At 47.5% G+C, this 21970-nt stretch overlaps 1 protein-coding gene across 3 annotated transcripts in view; it reads left to right on the top strand.

Moving 5' to 3' along the window:
• Positions 1-21970, top strand: part of LOC144175880 (luciferin 4-monooxygenase-like) — a 42852-nt gene that overhangs the window by 10372 nt on the left and 10510 nt on the right. For 2 of the 3 annotated variants that reach the window (XM_077704929.1, XM_077704930.1), the window contains exons 2-6: positions 350-474; positions 8630-8797; positions 10074-10275; positions 11003-11106; positions 13882-14087. In XM_077704929.1, coding sequence (XP_077561055.1) covers positions 364-474; positions 8630-8797; positions 10074-10275; positions 11003-11106; positions 13882-14087 — 791 coding nt within the window. In that variant the 5' untranslated portion in view covers positions 350-363. The remainder of the gene's footprint in view (positions 1-349; positions 475-8629; positions 8798-10073; positions 10276-11002; positions 11107-13881; positions 14088-21970) is intronic. The other variant, XM_077704931.1, reaches the window with a different exon arrangement.

Raw genomic sequence — 21970 nt, 5'->3', positions numbered from 1 at the left:
GAAGGTGTCGCTTTTGGGTGCTTTCGTGACCCTCGCTGTACCGCTGCAGGAAGCGAGAAAATCGGCGTGCTTGCGAGTAAAAAATGACGCGCATGCGCGCCATGCTGGTCTCGACAACAGGCGCCAGGCCTCCAGAGAGCGCATCGGTGGCTTTTGCCACGCGCTCGCGTGGTCCGGAATAGTAAGTCCCCGCCTGTACATATTGAGAAAATAGTAGGTACACATGGTGTACACAAAACGCCACTGTGAACCAGCTGTCAGCATAAAATAACCGTGTTCCGACTGGAAAGACTTTACCTCCTCGTGTTTTCCCCAGTGTAAACATCCTGTTGCCTTTATCACCTCACAGTATAGTTTCAGAAAATGGAGGAGCCAAGTTCTTCTACCGCCATCGATGGTCAGCCTCGGACGGGTGCAGCTGAAGAGCAGCGTAAACGACGCCCTTCTCAACGAGGATCCCTTGACTCCGAAAAGGTAATTCTTAAATTTTGAAAAAAAAAGTTGCAGTGACATCTACGTGTAGGTCTTAAGATGTGCGAGGGAATACCACTGCATCAACGACGAAGGAGCGTTTTGGAACGGAGCTGCTGCGTTTACGGTTGGTGCTTTCCGAGCAGACAAGGCCACCTACGCTTGTGTGGCTTGAGATGTGGGCGTGAACCCTTGCGGCTGCTTGGTGTTGGTCAATTACAGCGAAAATTCGATACTCTCAGTGGTTTAAATTGCATATTAACTTCATAACGAGGCCGGTCTCAACATTCTCAATTGTGCTTCCAGAGATTGAAAGAATGCCTGTGTTCTTTAAGATTGTGGGAGTGTCTGCAGAAGGGTACCCAAAGTCCAGAGCCCCGGTTGCTGCAGTTTGTTTCCTGCAACATTGTTCCCCGCACGCTGCAAGCTGGACCAGGCTGCCTCCCATTTCTCCATAGAAACTGAATGTGCAATGCCTGAGTTCTTCCCTCCGCATTCGCTGGCTGGCGTAGGAGGTGGTGCATGCTTATCGCATTTACCAGTTTTCATTTACCGTCAGATGTTTCCATGCAGGCATATACACAGGAATGGATTTGTGAATTTATAAATTAGTTTAAATCCAGCGCAGAGTTTGCGATTCCTCAGCGATCCGGGATGGCGAGCCGGGTGCCCATGTAATTTGAACATCTTTCATTAGACATGTGAGAGTATTACGCGAACTTTTATATAATCTGTCTGTATGATGTTTTCAATGCTGTAAAGAGTCTCCAGTCATAAGGGTGGTCCTATTTTCAAAGAGGATGGCTCCAGTCTCCGGTTCTTCAGTTTCTCCGAGTAGGGAAGGGTCGTCCAATCACAAAGGTTGCCAGGGTACGCAGTCCACCATTGTTTCCTGAGTACTTCAGTACGTTCTTGGTCGGCGTATACTGTATTTGCAGGATTTTCGGATTTTAATTGACGAATTTTGATCATGGCTAATCCCCTGTCATTGTTTAGGTCTAGACAAAATAATTTCTGTTTGGAGGTTATATGAGGACTTCCTTTTAACTGACATCTCCATCATGGCGTACAGGGTAAGGGGGATGTCATGCATTCGACAGCGCTTCCAGGCTTTTTTCCCTACTGCTTACATTGCGCTAGGAGCGTTGCTTCTCTAATGTCTAGAAAGGTGTTTTAAACACCTAATTTCAGCACCTTTAAAGCGACCGTGAAAACTGGCAGGTCGAGGGCTGCCACACATGTTGTCCTAATGAAGGCGTTATATGGTTTCCTTTGGGGATTGTGAGATTGTGGTACGATGGGCTCTGCTATATCCGGATCATAATCAGTGCCTCTATGGGTCTTATCCTCTCATCTTTCACTCTGGCTGTTCCCCTGGTTGTGCGTTTTACAATGTGACCAATTTCATTGACGATTTTGTTTTGTATTCTGTAGTTTGTTAGACCGCGGCTCTCACGATTCACTGTAGAGCCATGACGTGAATTCTCTATTTCGTGTTCTTTGAGAACTCATTCTGAAATATTTCTCGGTAGCCTTTTTATATCTTCCTCGCGTGGTACCACCATTCATTTGCAGAGCAGACCTTACAGCAGTGACAGAACCACAAAAATTCAAAAGGTATGTTAAAATTAGCGCAATCACTAAGTTTTTTTCTTACTAGAGGGCATCTTAGTTCGTTTCTGCACATAATATAGACCTCCCTTGGACTTTGAGAGACTTTCGTAATTTATTCGAGAGACTTTCGTAATTCGTAATTTAAACGGCTACTTTTTCGGCGCATTCTTGACGTCTTCGAGGCTCGGTGAAATGACGAGTGGGGAATAAAATTGTTTATCGCTTCCATTTATTATTTAGTTGGACAGGAGGGGCGGATGGCTTCGGCCATGTGTCGACGCCTCGCCTCTCCTCGCAATGCGGCCTGGAATATGCGCTGTAGGCACTGTGCTGCGTTTGGTTGCAACGCTGGCCAGGGACTCAGGAATCGCGGTATATGGCTCTGAGTTGCAGTGTCAGTCGTGGTCAAAGCTTACAGTTCGATCATGGGCTCTGAAAGGCAACTCTCCTCTGCGCCAAGGTCACCGGGGGATGAGAAGGGGGTATTGATCTTTTTTTGTTATTTGCGTGCAAGAATGGTCATCATAAGCCTTGTTGTGTCCACTGCCGCAGGAAAGCCTCTCCCAAAGATCTCCCACCACGCCTATCTAGTGCCTGAAAACCTATAGTGTGATTGTACAATCGATAGGATGTTTTTATCAAATGTAGCCAGCCAGGTTGTTCAAATTCTTGTGTGGTAAGGAAGTGATTTTTAGTCTCACGGCGCCTCACTTACGATGGTTCAAGCTATCTAGTACAGCCTCCCGTTGTACTAGACGTTATATCCGGCGACGTTATGACCGGACCACGCGGTATTTCGGAGCAGGTAACGTGGAGGGCGGTTGCTCAGCAGTGGTGTGCTCAGAAATTGTGGCACGCTCCATTGATGCACATAAACTCTGGCATCTACAAAGCACGCTTTCCCCTATACATGTGTGTGAAAGTGCAGTATGTATTTTCCACTGTATGCGGGGACGGACCGTGGATCTGCTCAGGTGCCTACAGCGTGCGAGGAGAGCGGGAAGGCTGCCCCCTGCGCTTTCTCTTCCTCTACATGCGTTTTCAAGATGCGAAGGAGTCAGCTGTTGCTGCTCCTCAAATACTGGCTTGCTCAAATATTTGCGTCACACTTTGCAAACCTATACTCTCTGGTTAGGCTTTCAGAAAGAATATTCTGAATTAGTGTTTAGCATACCAAGCGAGCTTACGTGGAAGAAAACAGGAGGGCGCATCAATGAGGAATTTCTGAGCCACCTAAGGGTTGCAGACAACATTGTCTTGTTTAGTCAGAGCAGCCAGGATTTGTAGCGCACGCTTTGCCAATTGTGCTCCGCAAGTATGATTGCAGGCTTAAAAATAAACACGAAAAAATTCAAGGTAATGTCGAATCAGCACGCGAAGATATATCCCTTCCAGGTAGGCAAATAAGCCTTAGAAACAGTCACGAATACGCACGTCTTCAGCACGTCAACGCTGCTGATCTAATTATTGAACGGGAAATTTCCCACAGAATAAGCATTGGGTCGTCTGTGTTTGATAAGAATTCAGATATCCTGACTGGCAAGCTTACCCTGTCACCCGAAAGCTTGTATTTAAACAATCTCTTCTTCCAGCTATATTGTGCTGGAATGAAACTTGGGGTCTCACCAAACGACTTGAAAGGAAACTTAGATCGGCACCCAAATTACGAAACCCCCGTTCGAACATTAAAAAACCAACACGAAATTGAGAGGACCCAATTTGCTTATAGTGGTTAATTCGGTGGCAACACAACTTCTATCGCATGTGCATGGTAAGAAGGTGTGGTGTGGGTCAGGTCGCTGCTGAAACGGGCACTTGATGGCTTTTCCTGCAGTTCAAGCGTAGTCGTCCCGAGTCGCAGGGGCGGATTTTTTATGCTTTTGTACTTCCAGGCACCCTTCTCCAAATCTCAATTGTTTTGACCATGTCTGAATGTGGCGCCATCGGACCAACGTGGGCATTATAGCGCGAGGGTCCTAGGTTCGATTGCAAGAACGGGAAGGGGTTCAATGTTTTTTATTCACTCAGGTTTATCGGCATTGTCAGAGGAAGATGGATGGCATTGTCAGAGGAAGATGGAAGATGGATTCCCGTAGTGGTCTTAGGTGAACTACAGGAAACATCGGTGTGAGGTGGAACGTGTCGCTTTAGAACGAAGCCAAGAAAATTGCACGAAATAATTACAATAAGATTACCATATTCTCAGCTTCGAATACCTATGAGGACAAAATCTCGAGTTACATTTCTCTTCCTAAGCCCCTGAAACAACAAATAGGTATATCGGAAAGCTTCAAGCATGCTTGAAAACATCCTTGCCTCTTGAAGCGCGGCCCGATGCCCATGCTTTACTACGATTTCTTAAAGGGGTCATGAAGACAAAAAACACACGTGTTTAATTTGAAAGATTTCGTGTTTTATAGTGCCCCAGCGCTTGCCCGGGAGCAATCGATGCTTTATGCACTGCGAAATCAATCAATTTAAGATAAAATCTTGATTCTCGCGCCAAAATGTGTTTGCAACGACGTTTGCAATGACATCATTTGAACAGGTCTTTCAGATAAACTTGGTGTGGAGCGGAGACATCTTTACTGTTAGTCAACCTAGATGGCGCCACCACACCGCGGCAAGCTATTTTCTGCCTTTCGTTTGTTTCTTACCGTATTTTAACCTGGCTTGTTTTTTTAATGGAGAAACTAATCGTTTCGTGTAACATGGTGCTCGCTCGACAAATGTGGTCACGCAAGACACCGTCGCTTGCGCCAATCGGCCAGTGTCGCCTGAGAATACCCAAAGCCCCGCAGTGCTGCGCATCTAAAGCAAGCATAGTGCGCGCAGTACCAACTGCAGTGAGGATCAGCGCTTCTATGTTTACGTGTAATTTCGTAACTTCCACTGTTTGACCCACCCTTCTTACTGCTACAAAAAATATGCCCCAATTTAGGCGCAAATAGTTCTTTTGGCAAGCTTATAAGCTCTGCCTAATTTGCGCTTTCTTTTGCCACCTGCGCCAATCGCAGAGCTAGCTGGTATGACATCATAGGTTCTGTTGCGGGAAATGAGCTAGTGTGTCGCATGGCTATTCCATGTTTTATAAGTATATATATAGCTTATTTGAGCGGCGTTTACGTTAGGTGTTGTCAGTATGATTCTAATGAGGCAATCTTTTGAAAGAACCGAACTTGCATTTTGTCTTCATGGCCCCTTGAAGTGCATACCCGGCGTTTATAACACGTTCCGCGTACACAGCGCCAGCGGTGCTTAACGATGTCACCGTCTCATTGTGGCGTCGTTCTCTCGCATTAGCAGCGGCATTGACTGATGTTCGCTCCTTTGCACAAAGTGCACGATTGGCACTACTTAGACCTTCTTTACGTGGTCTAACCTAACAAAACACAACCTAATGAACAGAGATGGCACATGTAAAAACGCTAAAAACTAAACTAAGAATTGCAGGTAAATTAAGATTGTCGTTGTCCTAGTCTGTTTTCCGTCTTAAAGGGACACTGGAGTGATATGTAAACATTGCGGGATTACTTGCGCAAATTGTAGTCCGGAGTCCCCAGACCATGTTTTGGACCACCCTGGGCGCGTTTACGCGATTTTATTTAGTAGAAAAGTTAATTCGAAAATGCTGTCCTCCTCTCTTTACGCTCGCCCATTTTCTGCGGCGTTTTCGTGTGACGTCGAGAGGAGCCGAGCTCGCAATTGGCTGCGCTACTGCACGGCTCCCCTGCCTTCAGACAGTCAGTCGGCCCAGCGTTTCGTCCGCCAGCCGCCGACGGGTTGTCGCAATTCGTTCGCTCAGTTGAAACGAAGCCAGGACACGTTTGTGAATTGAAGAATCTGCCTTTCTTTACTTGGTTAGTTTGTACACTGTATCTAGCTCCAAGTCAAGGTCGCTTCACACAAGCGCTGCACAAGCGCACATGCGACGCTTCGCTGACTGGTACGCCAGTAGGAAAATATAAGGCCTCTTGAAGGCGGGAGAAGAGTCAGCGAAGTCAATATAGGTACTAAGGAAATAAAATCAACTGATATTTTTACCGTACAGCGTGAAAATAGGGTGCGGGAAGCACTTTCTTGGGCTCGGCGAACAAGCGCAGCGGTCAGCAGCACGACTACGCATCTGCGAACACTTTTCCGTCTACGAAATGCAATTGCTAGACGTGAGCTATTGTGGAAACTCGGGGTACGCTTACTGCACGAGCGCAATACAACAAATAGTCACCTAAGCTGCTTGAAATGCCAAAACTAAATAAAAGTGTAAACTGGTTGTACAATATATACCCTATATTACCAAGGCCAGCGGAGCCCGCTGCGTGGCCGAGTGGTTTGGGGCGTTAGATATGCCTCCGCAAGTATTTTGCAAGTCAGGAGTTCGAATCCCCGCGGCTACGTGGCCGAGTGGTTTGGGGCGTTAGATATGCCTCCGCAAGTATTTTGCAAGTCAGGAGTTCGAATCCCCGCGGGTACGTGCTTTTTTTTTCTGTAAGTTAACTTTTTCGTTTTCCTCCGATGTTTTCTATATTGAGTTCACCTTTTTTTGGGCCGCAACGTTCATGGCTCCACGAACTAGTTCACAAAAAGCGCGCAGGCTGGCACTGGCGCGCTAGCGAGTTCTCGTTGGCGTGCTGTTGCCATAAGCACCGACTGCTTGCGGGCAGTGGGCACAGGCCAGAATGAACAGACCCTTGGCCTGGTGCGAACACGCTTTTTACGATACAGGCATGAGGGAGGCAAGCTCCAAATATGGGGGAAAAGCGCATGACATTTGGGCGTCTGCGGGTACGCGGAGGGCGTTCATGCACTGCGTGGGTTTCGGCTAGTGAAATGCTACGATTCCAAGCCGTCCTAGGAGGCTTATCTTTATGCATTTTTACAGCTGACAACATGGCAGAAGCGCGGTACGATGATTACTGAGTTATTGAGAATGCCCATCCAACAACGCCAACGGTTGTGTTTTACAACCGAAACCGAAACTTGTTTGGTTGCTCACCTTGGGCGTCGTCCAATCACGGTGCCCGCTCCTCCTAACGTCACAGCTTTAGTTGGTGCGGCCGCCGCAAACCGCGCATGGTAGTTTTTCTTCTTTCGCGCTTTGTAAAATAATTACCGATTTGTCAATCGTAAAAACGATGAAAAGTGTGCTAATTTGAGCCAGTCTACGCAGTGCAAGCAAAAACGGGAGCTTGACAAATTCACTTCAGTGTCCCTTTAAAATGTCAATCTGCTCACACCGACTGGACTGAAAAAGAGGGGGTACAGGACGACCGCAGCGCAAGCGCTCGTACTGTGACGCCTCTTTCCTTCTGCTGTCCGTGCACGGTTTGACGTTTTAAGACATTGACGGTTTAATTGAAACTACAGTTTAAGATAGAAACCATGAATTCAAAAGCCGCACTCGAACCACCATCCTTGCCATCACGAAGCTTAGGCGAAGACAAAGACGAAGGTTCTCGCAAATTCGAATGTCGCCGGACAGTATCCTAGACATGGCTTTAGCGCCGCGCTGGGGCGCTGTTGGACAGAAGTCAAGACAGTGCGCTTCAAAAGATCACTTTCTCTTCCTTAGGTGTTCTTGCAGTACGCTACGGGAGGTGACGGAGGCCGATGTAGTGTAACATACCACCTTTTCTCAAGAAACTCTTCGGAAAATTTCTTAAGTGCAGCGCGTTTAGTACCATCGGGTGGCCATTAAGGGACCGCGTTTTTATTTTCATGTTGCTGAAGACGTCAATGTCACATCAAAGGTCTTAGAAAAGTTGAAGTGCAGAGTTAGTTCGATCGCCGTTTGCGGCAACGGGCGCAATGTCGTTCAGTAAGATACCAGGCCAGAGTCAGGTAATCTTGCCTTCTTGAAAAGACTCTGCGACACTTTTTCTTATTTATTTTCAAATCCTTAATGTTTTCAGTACGTAGCAGAACAAAACACAGACAGTGTTTAGAATTGGAGATCACAAAGTGCCGCAGCCGTAAATTTCTGCTCTATGCCCATCAGATAACTTAGAAACTTGCTCAAAATATTTTTCTCTTTCCGGGTGTTGGCGTTATTCAAGCGGGGGAATTACGTTATTACCGCGGTGCAGTGGCCATCGCCCGGCTTACTCTCAGTTCCCGCAGTGAACACACTGGATGGCCACTTTAAAATAAAGCCAGATACTCAAAGCAGTAACGGAAGGTGGATCTGCTGCAACCAGCGAATCGAGAACTGCCGCTCCATGCTGACGATCACTGTCGTTTTCGCATTGCTTCCAAACGCGAAGGAAAGAGTGCGTGTTTATCGACAGCGCTGCAGAGTCATTTTAAAAACAAACAACCGAACCAACCAACCAGCCGAACCAAGTAATCAATGGTTCGTGTAGAGTCTTTCCTGCTGATGGTTACGAATCTGAAAAACTTATTTTTTTTTTTTTTGCGAAACAGTTTTTATTAGCCTAGAATTTGCCTTTCGCATTAGACACTGGTAATAGATACATTGATCAATGAATGAGACACAAGTCGATTTTGGCAATTTCATTTCCGTTTTTTTTTTCTTTTTGTGCAGCGACAACTGGATGGGGAAGTAACGCCGGGCTCATCGTCGAACGTGTCAGTCCCCACTAAAGACAAGGTCCTGGAGTCTCCGTTTCCAGATTTTCAGGTGCCCCCGCAGTGGAACGCGTATACCGCAATTCGAGAGCTCCTCCAAGGCTCACCGGACGAGGTTGCGCTGGTAAGTCGCTGTAGCTACGCCTACACTCAACTATCTACCACTTCCATCATACTTAGGATATCGGAGTTTCTTCAAGAACATAAAATAAGAATTGGGGACTTCCTCTGCACATCACGCGAAAAATAAAAAAATACGGTGCACTACAGATTCCTAAGGAACGCCTTTACACTAACCGCCTACATCGCCACTGGTCCGAGCACGCACGCTCAAACTGGACTGAACCTTCATCACCGGGATGAAGCACCTTCACAGCAGCCAGCAAAATTTCTTCTTTTGCGTACGTAGTTTTAGTTCTGTGAAACCCCTGCCATGGTTTCGAAAACACGCAGTATTTTTCCGTCTTTGCGGGAAGGGTGGCAAGGAATACGCTCCTATTATGTTCCAACAGCTTTTCCTTAAAGAAATCTATGGTCGGGAAACCCGCCGTGGTGGCTCAGTGGCTGAGATATTGCACTGCTTACCACGACGACGCGGCTTCGATTTGAGGCCGCGGTGGCCGCTTTCCTAATGGTGACGAAAAGCAAAAACGCCCGTGTGTACGAGATTTCGGATCACGTTAATGATCCCCCGTTGGTCAAAAATAATACGGAACTCTCCTCTACGGCGCCCCTCGTCGCCTGAGTTGCTTCGGGGCGTGAAAAACTACAATAAATCAATCAAGAAAATGTTGAGAAGTGAACTGGGGCAGGCTGGCCTCTTGTGATGTGAAGTTCAAACCCTCGATGAGATGTGTTGAGCGTTTTGATGTGTCGTTATTACTAACCTTTTGCTCATTTTCTAGTTCCCGGACTGTAAAAAGCCCATATTCCTTTGCAACGAGTGTCATCGCCTGTCTACTTCATGTTGTTCGGAATGGCTTCCAGCATGTCGACAAATTTTTTTCCGTCGCAAGAGTACATTCAGTTCTAAAACGACTAACATTGCACTGCAGACCCGCCGTGGTGGCTCAGTGGCTAAGGCGTTGCGCTGCTGAGCACGAGGTCGCGGGTTCAATTCCCGGCCGCGGCGGCCGCTTTTCTGATGGAGGCGAAAAGCGAAAACGCCCGTGTGTACGAGATTTCGGCGCACGTTAAAGATCCCCAGGTGGTCGAAATTAATCCGGAGCCCTCCACTACGGTGCCCCTCATAGTCTGCATTGCGTCGGCGCGTTAAACCTTAGAATCAATCAACATTGCACTGAAGAAAATATTTAAAGTTAGTACGTTGTAAATAGTACTGAAATATTACCAAAGGAAGGGATGGCTCGAGCTTCGGATGTACCTGAACTCCCACGCAGATCGACAGTGAAGGCAGCGTGACACGTGGTGAGCTGTTGGCACGTCTGAAGGAATTCGCCACCTGCTTCCAGCTATGGAATGTGGCGGCCGCCGAACGTGTCTTCGTGTGCCTCTCAAACAGTGTGACCAACCTCTTGGCTACCTACGCCGTTGTGTGTGCCGGGGGTGCAGTTATTCTCGCGAAAGCTTCATTGTCGGAAGGTAGGGCGCTCGGTTTTTCATAGGCAGTACTCTTGATATTGTGTTGTTTACATTCCGGAACCTGCGGTTGCAGCTGTTGCTCACTCTTTCGATCTAGCATCCACTTGTATCAGAAGTTTTTTAAAAGGTAGATTACACTAGCCTGCTCTGTAGAGGACTACCGGGTCATAAAAACGCTGGCGGGGCTCCTAACTAGACCATGGTCACTATTGAGTGGCACAGACTAGTGCCTTGATTTGATAGAAGCCCTAACTATAATTGGCTTGTAGGTCAGGCCTAAAATGGTTTCAGTGAAACCACAACCGGTAGAATTCCCTCCGAGAGCACTTGGATCGCCTATATTTACGTTGAAATCATCAAAGCTTCACGCCTTTGCGGAACAGGCACCACGTGGTACCTGTAAGCACCTTTTTTGCACCGATTCCTTTTCCCACTGTACCACACCTTCGACCATTTCGTGGCTCTACTACCACGCCTGACCCTACTACAGAGGAAGGAATAAGATGGTGCCTATTTGCACCACTAAGGGCAGTCGCGTAAGCTGGCACTGACAGTACATTCGGCAATGCGAGTTGCGCCATGATGCATATTTTGTTTTCTCGAGAACACAACTGTCTGTGCAACTCGTTACTGTGTTTCAACAAGTGCACCGACTCGTTTGCTTTCACGTACTTTTTTGAACGTGTGGCCTTGTAAAAGATACCGAAAACCATTCCTTTTGTCCCAGCCGAGCTACACACGCTCATGATACAGAGTGGCAGCATGTTCGTGCTAACAGACCACCAGACAGAGCAGAAGATGCTGAAGGCGACTTCTTCCATAAAGATTCGTGTGAGTGTTGCCAGTTCTCTCTTACGAAAATGCCTTAGAGACGCCAAAATAAAACTTAATTTCTCGTCAGTAAATTTACGCGCTCTTTCTATTGTACTATTGATATTCTTCTTAATATTATAGCTCCGGTGCCAAGTCGAGTAAACTGTGTGCACTTTACCGCAACGAGAAACATTATCCAGAATTTCAGACGATACTCAGATAGCAGCAAGAGAATGTGGCTGGATGACTATCCTCACAGCGGGAAGTGTTGTCGTCCCTTTGCATTGCGTTCCTTTGCATATCCTTGAAAACCTGGGTGAGTCAGTTCGAATCATTTTGCAACACCTGAATCGAGGCTGTAGTTTCGCTTTGTGCGTGACCAATATTTACTTTCTGTAACCGAAGGCCGCAGAAAGTCAGAGATAAAAGCTAGCAATAGTCGCCAATTTATATATGAAGTGCCGTAATAGGGATTTGCAGCAACGCCTTCGTTAAGGTGGCAAGAACGCAAGCCTGTAGGGGACCGTCAAAAAGCACACTTTGAAGGGGCGTGTAATTTGATTATGTTGATGTTTATTGAGATTCATTTCGAGATACGGAACACAAAACTAAAATATAAGCTGAGGAGACCAGTTGATTATCTGGCCGACAAACTGTTTGCTCGAGAAGATTACAAGAAAAACAAAGATAATTGCTAGAACGTACCATTGGTAGTGAGGTTAGAAAACATGCGGCCCACCCAGGGTATTTTTTTATCGGGAGGCGACTTTCACCTGTCTCGGGGCTGTAATTTCTCTCAGAGTGCGAATGATGGCTGCGTGTCGAAGCAACAAAAAGCTGTCTTGAAAGAAACATATTTCCCTTCATTTTAACAAGCAGTTTGAAAGCCGGGGTGAATAAAATTTTAGTTTCCTGTATTAGAATATTTTGGGCTTTACTCAGTTAACCCAGGATATGCTCCTTAGCCGGATTGAGTATTGGTTTCGCTTCGTGAACCTTTGATTTAGCTGTAATTCTTGTACTATCCGTCAACAGCCTACATTTGTTTACGGTTGCGGTCCCGCTTATGGCGTTTTCCAAGCCGAACGCCTCACTCTTCCAAAGTCTCTGCCAATAACTTGAGCTTGTTGGCATTCAAGACCCTCTCGAGTGAAGCAGCTCGACGGGCGATACCCAAGGCGTGGTCAGACGCCGCTAGCCGACGACGGCTCATAGACTCCCGCTAAATCGCGACACTCGCAAAAGACTGCTCGGACTCGTTGTCAACCATCGCCAAGCTCAATGCAGGATCGCATGCGCGCGGCGAGTCACGTGGTTAGGCGGTGACCTAGCTGCGGAGGGTGCATGCGCCAAGCCGGGCGCGGCGACAGCTAGCCAACGCGGCCATTGGCAGAACTCGGACCGCAGACTCATGTTATGCATAACAAAGAAATGGCGCAGCTGCCGTCAAATGGAGGTCGAATTCCCCGCGACAGCGAAATAACCTCATGTTTCGCTGTAATTAAGTAAAGCTTTTGTTGCTTTAAAACAGGCAGTGGTCCCAAAATCACTGACGGTACTGTGGAGGCTAATGTTTCGGAATCTCAGATGCGAAGCATCTAAGGCTGGGGGCTGTGTCCCTCCCTCCCTCGTAGTTGTCCACCGTCCGCACACCCACTGCGCATGTCTGGCCAGACACCGCTGATGATGATTGTGGCAGGATGACCCTAGGGATTGGCCAGCCAACGAATCCACCCCTCCCTCGTCGTTGTCGTTGTCCGCCGTCCGCACCCTCACTGCACATGCCTGGCCAGGCACCGCTGATGATGATTGTGGCAGGATGCCCCTGGGGATTGGCCAACCAAACAATTCATCAGAAGATAGCTTCTCGTTCAACCACCGTCGTCATCTTCCCGTAGGGAAACACTAGTATTATGCTAGGTATTCGTCCTCCCCTCTCCGACGCTCCTCTCCTCTCCGGCATTCCTCCTATCCTCTCAGAAGCTCCTCTCCTCTCCTGGATTGCGCAACGAATGCAACACACCGCTGATGATGATTGTGGCAGGATGCCCCTAAGGATTGGCCAACCAAACAATTCATCAGGTGATAGCGTCTCGTTCAACCACCGTCGTCATCTTCCCGTAGGGGAACACTGAGTAGTATGCTAGGCATTCCTCCTCTCCTCTCCGACGCTCCTCTCCTCTCCGGCATTTCTCCTCTTCTCTCCGAAGCTCCTCTCCTCTCCGAAATTGCGCAACGAATGCAACACCTGCGGCTCCACGTGCGATAATGCGAAGCAGCTTAGGGTTAGAGACGTGACGGTTGCCGCTGCATACTGCGCTGGGGGCGCCACTGTAGCTCCGCGGAATAAATGACGCGCGCGCGCTCCGCTCCCCTCATTCTCCTCCCGCAACGCCACGATCGAACTGAAAACTAATGGGGACTTGAGTCGACCCCATGGCTGCTTCGCATACTACTTAGGTTCCTCCTACGGGAAGATGGTGACATTTTTTGTACTTCAAGAAAATCTCTGAGCAATATTCGGTATATCGGCGAATTGCATAATTCGGAAAACCAAGTTGTTAGAATATGGGTAAATCGGCCAAGGCAACGTGATACTGCGGATGACCTTGCTGTGAAAGAATGTGTACTAGATTTTGGCGCACGTAAAGATCCACAGGTGCTCAAAATTATTCATGAGCCCTCCAATACGGCGCGCCTTTTCGCATGCGTTGCGTTGGCGCGTAAAACCCTGCAATACATCAAATGCTGTGAAAGAAGTAGTGCGCTGAACAGATATGAAATTCAATTCAGGCCTGGTTTTCGACGGGTGACGAAGGAGTCGGCGTCCACAGCTTGACCTCCTTCGTGAACAGGAAGAATTGGAAGCTGCAGGAATTCCCGATGGCCCGCCCGGAAAAGTGCGTGCTCGCTATATGCTACACGTCCGGAGCCACGGGTGCTCCCAAGCCCGTCCAGTTTACTCACCGTGCATTCGTGGCTAACTGCTGGAGCACCAGGTAAGACGTATGGAGATCAGATTGGCGATGGCTTCAAGCTAGGCCACCACCGCGAGGCAGGCGCTCATGAGCACTGTGTATTTTGTGTATTTTAGAGCGTTACGCCTCTCACATTACGGTTAGCTGCATTAGCTCCGCTGTGAAAAGGTATTCCGCGCGGTTTCACAAAATGAACCTCCGGCTAAGGGTACAGCCGCCTTTGACCGTACTTGGGAAAACACACAGAACTTTTAATCACCATCATAATCCTGTCTAAGCGCACTACAGCGCAAAACCTATTTTTCGTAGATCTCCAATTACTCCGGTTCTCTGCTAAATGCGACCAATTCATCCCCGCATTCTTCTTGATATTATCTCCCCATCTAATTTTCCGCCACCTCCTGCCACGCTTGCCTTCTCTAGGGATCCATCTGTTACCCTAATGACGAACGGTTATCCTGCCTCCGCATTGTATGCTCTGCCCACGCCCATTTCGTCTTCTTAATTTCTGCTAATATATCCTTACCACGCCTTTGTTCCTTGGCGTACTCCGCTCTCTTCTTGTGGCTAATGTTACAATTATCATAAGTTCCACTGCTGCCTGAGTCGTCCTCAATTTAAGTTGAACCCTTTCATGAGCCTCCATATTTCTGCCCCGTAGGGGAGTACCGGGAAGACGCGGCTGGTTTACACTTTCCTTTTCAAGAAAATTGGTAGGCTACCCTTCATTATCTCAGAATGCCTGTCGAATGTAATCCACCCCATATTTATTCTTCTCATTACATCTGCCTGGTGGTTGGAATCCGGAGTCACTACTTGACCTAAGTAAATATATTCGCTTAGCGCTTCCACTGCTCACCACCCATCCCAAACCACTTTAGTCGCCCGAGGCTATTGAGCATTACTTTAATTTTCTGCATAATAATCTCCAGGTCCACGATTATACTCTGCTTTCCCAGTGCTGTAATCATGCTTTGGGGTTCCTCACCCGAGCTATATAGCAAGGCTCTATAATAAGCAAATCTGAGGTAACTGAGGTATTCTCCATTAAACATTACGCCCACCTGCTCCCAATCCAATGTTCTGAATGCCTCTTGTAAACATGTGATGAATAACCTTGGAGACATTGTGCGTCCTTATCTGACGCCCTTCTTTGTAGGACTTTTACTGCTCTCCTTATAGAGGACTATGGTAGCTGTCTATCCATTGTAGATATCATCTACACCACGTTATGCTCGTCTAGAGCCGGATTCAGGAATGACTTCATGACTGCTGATGTTTCTACAGAGTCGAATGCTTTCTCACTTTTAATACTCTAACACAAATTTTTGGCGGTTCTTTCCTTAGACGACAAAGGTGTGGATCAGGCTCTGAACAACGACATTGACAATATTTCTTTAGCTGGGAATGCTTCTGTGACTTAGACGCGCATTTCGCCCACTGAGCGCATGTACGAGGTATGCTGGCCTTCTAAGGAAACGAATGAAAGGCGGAAAGAGTTCCCGCGGCGGACCCTCGGATCTCGTGTAGGCTGCATCAGCCCAGCAAGCATTCAGATAAAGCAAATGAAAGAAGCAAAAGAACGCTAACAGTCAAAACTGTTGCTGAGCGACGGGCGTGTTCATGAATTAAGGGACTTTAGCATAGCAGCTTGTCTTCCGCGAGAGTAGCTTTTAAACTAACCACGCTAGCCAGTCTCTCCAATTCTAGAAACAGTAAACTTACCAACGTCTTCGTGACAGGAGAAGGCAATGTCACTGCGGATATAATAGATTTTCAGTTTCCATCACTGTTTGGAGGAAAGGAAAATGCCTTGTGGGGCCGTGGCTCTCTGTACAATTCTTCAAGCACAGAAAAATAATGTTTCGAGAGGGCACACCGCTGAAGTAACTTCGTTTCACCGCATAAATCTCTTTGTGCTCAATGGTGCAACACGTGGGGACTTTGTTAGGCCCAGCGTGAAGCAAAAGAAGTCATAAACGCTCATAAAGCCAGCTTACTCGTCGTACGCAGGCTGGTTGTATTGTAAAAACCCGATTTCTACCTCTTGTAATTGGTGCTTGATCTAACCATGGCTCGTGCGGTGTACTCACTTGATAGATGACGCTTTTCGGACGCCGATTGACGGGTAAGGTGCCAGCCATTGGTGTTATGTTAGTGCTGCGAACTATGTATAGGCCTGACAGCCATTTTCCTACAAGTAATTTGTATGTGGCTCAGTAGCTCGCCAGCTTGCAACATATTGTCACGTAGCCAAAGACGACGCAGCTGTCTTGAAGAAAAAACAAGTTTATTGGAGTGAACTTGTGCTCCCCTAACAACTCAAAGAATACACAGGCGGCAAAACAGCAGTCAACAAAGTCTGACGTGCGTAGACTGGTTTCGGCGGTTCGAATGCCGCGGCATCTGCTCAGCGGGAATTTATCACTCGGCACGAGGGTTTCTGGAATAGTCGAATTGTATCCAGAACACTGTAAATCAACGACGATTAATCTAGGCTGTTCACATCAGGTCGGAACGCTCTCCCTATCAGAAGGCATAACACATGCGGTACAGCAAAAGAGAACAGAACACGCGCCTCCCTTGGCACACACAACACCGATGACACAGACCGGGTCAGCCGGGCGGCAAAAGCAAAACACAAATAAACAAAGCCAAGGCATGGTTCGCGGCAATATTATCTTAGGGCTGCTGTTACCGACATGTGGAGTTCTGTAGGACGGGATTCTGTTTTTTTTTTCCTTTGAGGCTCTTTCCAAGCATCAGTATTTAGGTCTAACTGTACACGTTCAGCTTCCATTACACGTGTCCAGACAAACGAATGACACTACACGCATTTTTTTTTTCGCTTTAGGCATTCAATTTCCCCTTTGCATAATGCATGTACCTTCGCTGAAACCTCAGGAACATTATAAGACGACTTTTTTCTGAGGTGATGGCCTTATGGCGGCGCTCTTAAAATAAAGAGGACAACAAAGGTGCTGACTTTCCTACCCGATGTGGGTGAGTTTTTTGACATGCAGCCATCAAATTTCCGGAATTCCTTTGTTTAGATATATCAATCTAACGTAAGCACACATCGTTTATTCTGTGTTCACCTTGAAACACCATTGCACTATTCTTGAGCAGGTAGAAGAAGTAGTTCTCCGTCTACGGAATCTATTTTGTTTTGTAACATCCAGCTTTGTACCATCCGAACGGTTTGTGCAGCTCGGTCGAAGCTAGAGGCCGCAGCTCATCCTTGCCCAAGCACAGATGCTAACTTTAGTGAGAAGCGTTGCACACAGCGCGGACGCGGAGGAACAGACTTGTTGCATTCTGGGAAGCGTGCACACGTTGTTCGCCAGAATTACAAGCAACGTAAGAAGTCAGGTTTCCGAATCCGTGAAGCAGCAGATCAGGGAAGCTAACTTGAAGTTTCGTTTCTCAGATGAAGACGCTGGATTCCCTGTCATCCCCTCGGAATCCTAGTACTCAAAAGCCGCAAACGTTATCGCTGGGAACTTCTGAACTGCAAAGCGAAGCCACCCAGAAAAGATGAAGCAATCTCCAAAGACTTGTGTGCAGCGCTGGGCTTTGCAAAGCAGCCTTTGTCAGACATTGCTATCTCAGCCAGAAAGTATTTTTGCAGCCAAAGCACGCAAGGAAAGTGGCCATTTCAGGTCATCTTTTCTGAGGATACCTGGAAGTGCTGTTTCAGCCGCTACCTCCGGAGCAGCTTCTCTGAACATTCCATTAACGACGTTTTCTTTGTCAAAGCTACTGCAACCGTCTCTGGGTACTCCGAACAACCATCTCAATGATGAGTACGAATTTTCTCAATTGCAATAGTTGTGTGGGTGTGAGATGCTGGAAATGAAGCATGTAAGATTCGAGCGACATATTTGCACTACTGAAAAGTCTGGAAATGGAGAGAAAACGCAAGCTGCGTAGCCCACAAAGCTTTTTTTGACCTAATGTTGAGCCCAGCTCTTTCTTGCTTCCAACCCCTCATCGAAAGCGAGCGCCCCAGTCGAGGCCTCAATAAATGTGCAGGTGGATGAGGATGCGCAATGAGATGAAATGGGGAGTTGTTGCAGCCTCGAAGGAGCCTGATGGTCGTGGTAAGCATGCGCCCGGAACAGAAATCCCAGCTGACGCAATGAAGGAACGTCCAGAGCCCTCGGAGACATGGATATCTGGACATGCTAACTTCGTCCTCTGGTCGGGTCACGGCTGGTCAGTACGGCTGTTGTGGGAAGGTCATAGGCTAGGGCGTGGGGCTGAGGAATGAGCGCGTGTACAGCTCCCTGGAGGCGGGCCGGCAGACACGATCCAAGAGCCTTGGCGCGATGTTGAAGACCCGAAAAGGGGCGAAGCTGGAGGTTAGGATGGGGATGAACTCCGCAACCGCTGCCAAAACATGTTACGTTGCGACTGGAATCTGGGTAGGCACCATATAATATGCGATCGATGTGTTTACACGATATACAAATCAGCCATGAGAGAGCCTGTGCAGGCTGCGCACACAGCACAGCTGATGATGATGATGATGACGGCCGTCATGTTTTGGAAATGTAAGCACAACGCGGGATTGGCCTCGGCTAAATCAGATTGGAATTCGACAAGATTCTTAATTATTTTTTTTTCAGGAAAACGAGAGACGCAAATTCAATTCAATGTTAATAAACCCGTAATTAAATGCCCAGGCTGCAATTTGTGCGGCAGTCAGTGTTGCCATTTACACCTAGGGCAGGGTCAAACTTCAGAATGCGTGCGAAATGAGCACAAATGCACTCCAGAAGGACCGATCATTTGACCTTTAATGGACGTTTGTGCCGTTCAGGAAGAATATGTTCCCACAGAAACGTGGTGTTTGCATTGGGTCGTGCCTAGCTTTGGTGCTCAGCGACGTCCTCCTTGCGAGCCTTGAGCTGTGGCTGTACGTCTTCATAAAAGCGCAATGGTCATTAATGTCTCACGCTACGCGGGTGACTTTCCCGTAGCACGCAAACTAGGCGTGCGCACATAGAAAACAGAAAAAAAAAACAAAGTTTGGAAGAGAATACAGTGAAAGCTGAGATCAGCGAGGAATAATGCTGTAAAGGAGACGTACCGAAAAAAATAGAACTTCGGAATTTGCAGATGAAATTTGGGACGAATGTCATGTAAATGCTGATAGCACCGGAGCTCTACTGCTGTAGTCTTTCTGGAAAATTTTCGGCTTGAATAGGCTGTTACGTATGGTCATTGCATGAGGAAGGAAAGAACTGTCCTTTGATAATGTGCGGCACTTGATTCTAGCAATTGGGTGACTGTGGTTCCAATGGACAGAGGCCCTTGGTTGTGTCGTTAATGGAGTGTGTGTTGACTGTACCGGGGGTTTAATCTGTCCAGAACGCACAAATAATCAAGAACGCGGCGGATTGCGCTAAACACGTTTTCCGCAACATAGGAGGTATACGAGGAGCGGCGCCTGCATTTCTTGAACACAGTCTTCTCTTAGTCTCTCCGCTCAAGCAGAAGCTTGCTGTTTTACACGTCACCGCATTATAAGCTAGGTAACGCTGTAGAGTGGGCTAGTTGGTAATTCATAGTGATCAAATGTAGCGCAGCAGAAACACACGGAACGGAGAGCGCTCGTCCGTGTGTATTCTTTCCGTCCCGTATGTTTCTCCTGCGCTACATTTGATGACTAAGCTACGAAAATAATCGTACTAGCAAACAGTACCCATAGACAAAGGTAAAAGAGGCGGCGGAACACACGCCAGAACTTCCACACAATTGATGCAACAGAAACAAGAAAAAAAACTAACCCACCCAACTTGCCGCATTAGTTGTCATTATAAGCTGCACAGTCATCACATGGCAAAAGCAGCCGCATATAATGCTCCCCGTTGATACTGAAGCCATGTGACCCAGTCGACATTTGGCACACAAGTGCTGCGACTGATGGCGCGTGTTTTCCCCGCGTGGCCGTGAGCCTTTTCGTAGAGACCAGCTCCAAGAAAAACGCGAGAGCACCACCAGAAAAGATAAAGTTGGTTGCCTATCTGCTCACTTGCTGCAACGTTCTTGGAATGTGAGTGTGCAGCAGTGAATAGTGCTTTTACTTTTAAGGCAACGAATGAACAATAAATAATTCCCCATTCCCAAATTTCAGCCACCTCGAAGACCTCTAGACTGCATCGAAATAAATGATTTAAATTACATGGTGTATTTTTATAGACACGCATTGACAGCGGAGAAGAGGCGTCATCTGACAAACTCAAAATCGTCAAACGAAGTAGAATGCGAGTCCTCTTGACTAATATTGGTTATGTTTCACTTTTATTTTTTCAAAATTTAAGCTGTAGCCCTTAGGAGTGAAGGGATCCTCGTTCAGAAGGCCGTCGTTCACGCTGCTTCTCATCTCTACCCGTCCGAGCACGAACATCGATCGCGGTCGAAAAACGTAGGTGCTCCATTCTCTGAAATCACTGCGAGGTGATAAAGGGAACAGAATTTTCACGCCGGGGAAAACACGAGGATATGAAGCTTTTCCAGTCCGAACACGGTTACTTTATGCTAACAACTGCTTCACACTGGCGACCTGTGTGTCCCCCGGGCATCCGGTGTGGGTACCAACTTTTCATTAGTTTGTACTGCTACTATGTATGCATAGAGAGTACTATGCCCGACGCCCTTGATATTGCACTATAAAGTACATTCTAGGTCGGCTCGCACTAGAAATAATGCCAGCCGACCTTGGCCTTGATTGGCAGGCTTTACACACAGTCAGAACGACAGCGCTGCTATTTCAAAGCTTGGCACCCAGGGCTCAGGGACTAAAAAATTCGCTTTGTATCTCCTTGTTTCTCCTCTCCCACGTAGCCCGTTCTCCCCTCCCGAACCAAACGCGCTTCTCCTCCTTCCCCGCTGCTCTCGTGATGGATTGAACCATCGCCTCCTGTATTTTTACGATGCAAAACGCATCAGCCCGGACCGGCCAACCAAGCCCTCTCCTTCTACTCTCCCCCAATCGCTAGACGCGTGGTGGGAAGCGGCAACGTTGGCAAAACGTGCTCCGCCGCGGGTCTAAGTTCTAACGCTGGCGAGACCGCAGTCACTTCGACAATCTCAAACATCAGTTGCCTTGGCAACAAGGAACAAGCCGCTCTCGAATTCAGTTACGGTCGGGGGATCTCGGTTCAGCTCGGGGCCCCATCTTGCGACATGTGGGCACTGCAGGCGTACCCCTCACTCCCATTGGGAAGCGGGCGATATGTTTGGCATTGTAAAATACAGGAGAAGATGATTGAACACTGTTTGTACAACCCGCCGTTGCCCTGTTCGCGATAATCTTTATCTTTTGTTTCTTGTCATCACTGGAAAAGCGCGAGCGTAAGCTCTGTGCTCGTTCTGCTTGCTTTTCCCTCGCACCAGGTGGTGCTTTTCTGCGCCATTTTTCAACCATTTACACACATTGCTGTTTCACTTGAGATCCGAAAAACCAACGAAACGAATATTATTCCCCAAAAGAACACGGGGGCTACTAAATAAGTACTTACATATTGCCTCAAAAGTACCTGTGATGTTCTTCGCGCTAATTTACAACTACCACCGGCAGCTTCAATTGCTGGGAATGGTTCTGCTTAAATACGCTTTATTGGGGCAAGTTGTTTCAGCATTTGACCAAAAGACTTAATAGAGGGGAGACAGACATGCAGACCAAGTTTTTGGCGTTTAAGTAGCCCAAAAAAGACTGTCGTCCTCGAAAAATGTTGTGCACTACGCGAAACAAACTGACACCATCCGCAGAAATGGTAATATACAACTTTTACTCCGCAATCATGACCTTAGTTCTAAGTTTCAACTGTGTTAAAGATACGAGGCAAAGACCACCGACGTTTCTGCGGTAGGGTAACACCAGTATGCGGTAATAT

The sequence above is a fragment of the Haemaphysalis longicornis genome, unplaced genomic scaffold, assembly GCF_048455015.1.
Source record: "Haemaphysalis longicornis isolate Haplotype H1 unplaced genomic scaffold, Haemaphysalis longicornis Haplotype H1 scaffold_3, whole genome shotgun sequence".
In the NCBI taxonomy this organism is placed as follows: domain Eukaryota; kingdom Metazoa; phylum Arthropoda; class Arachnida; order Ixodida; family Ixodidae; genus Haemaphysalis; species Haemaphysalis longicornis.
The sequence above is the reverse complement of the archived record's forward strand: the minus strand, read 5'-3'. Positions and strand labels throughout refer to the sequence as shown.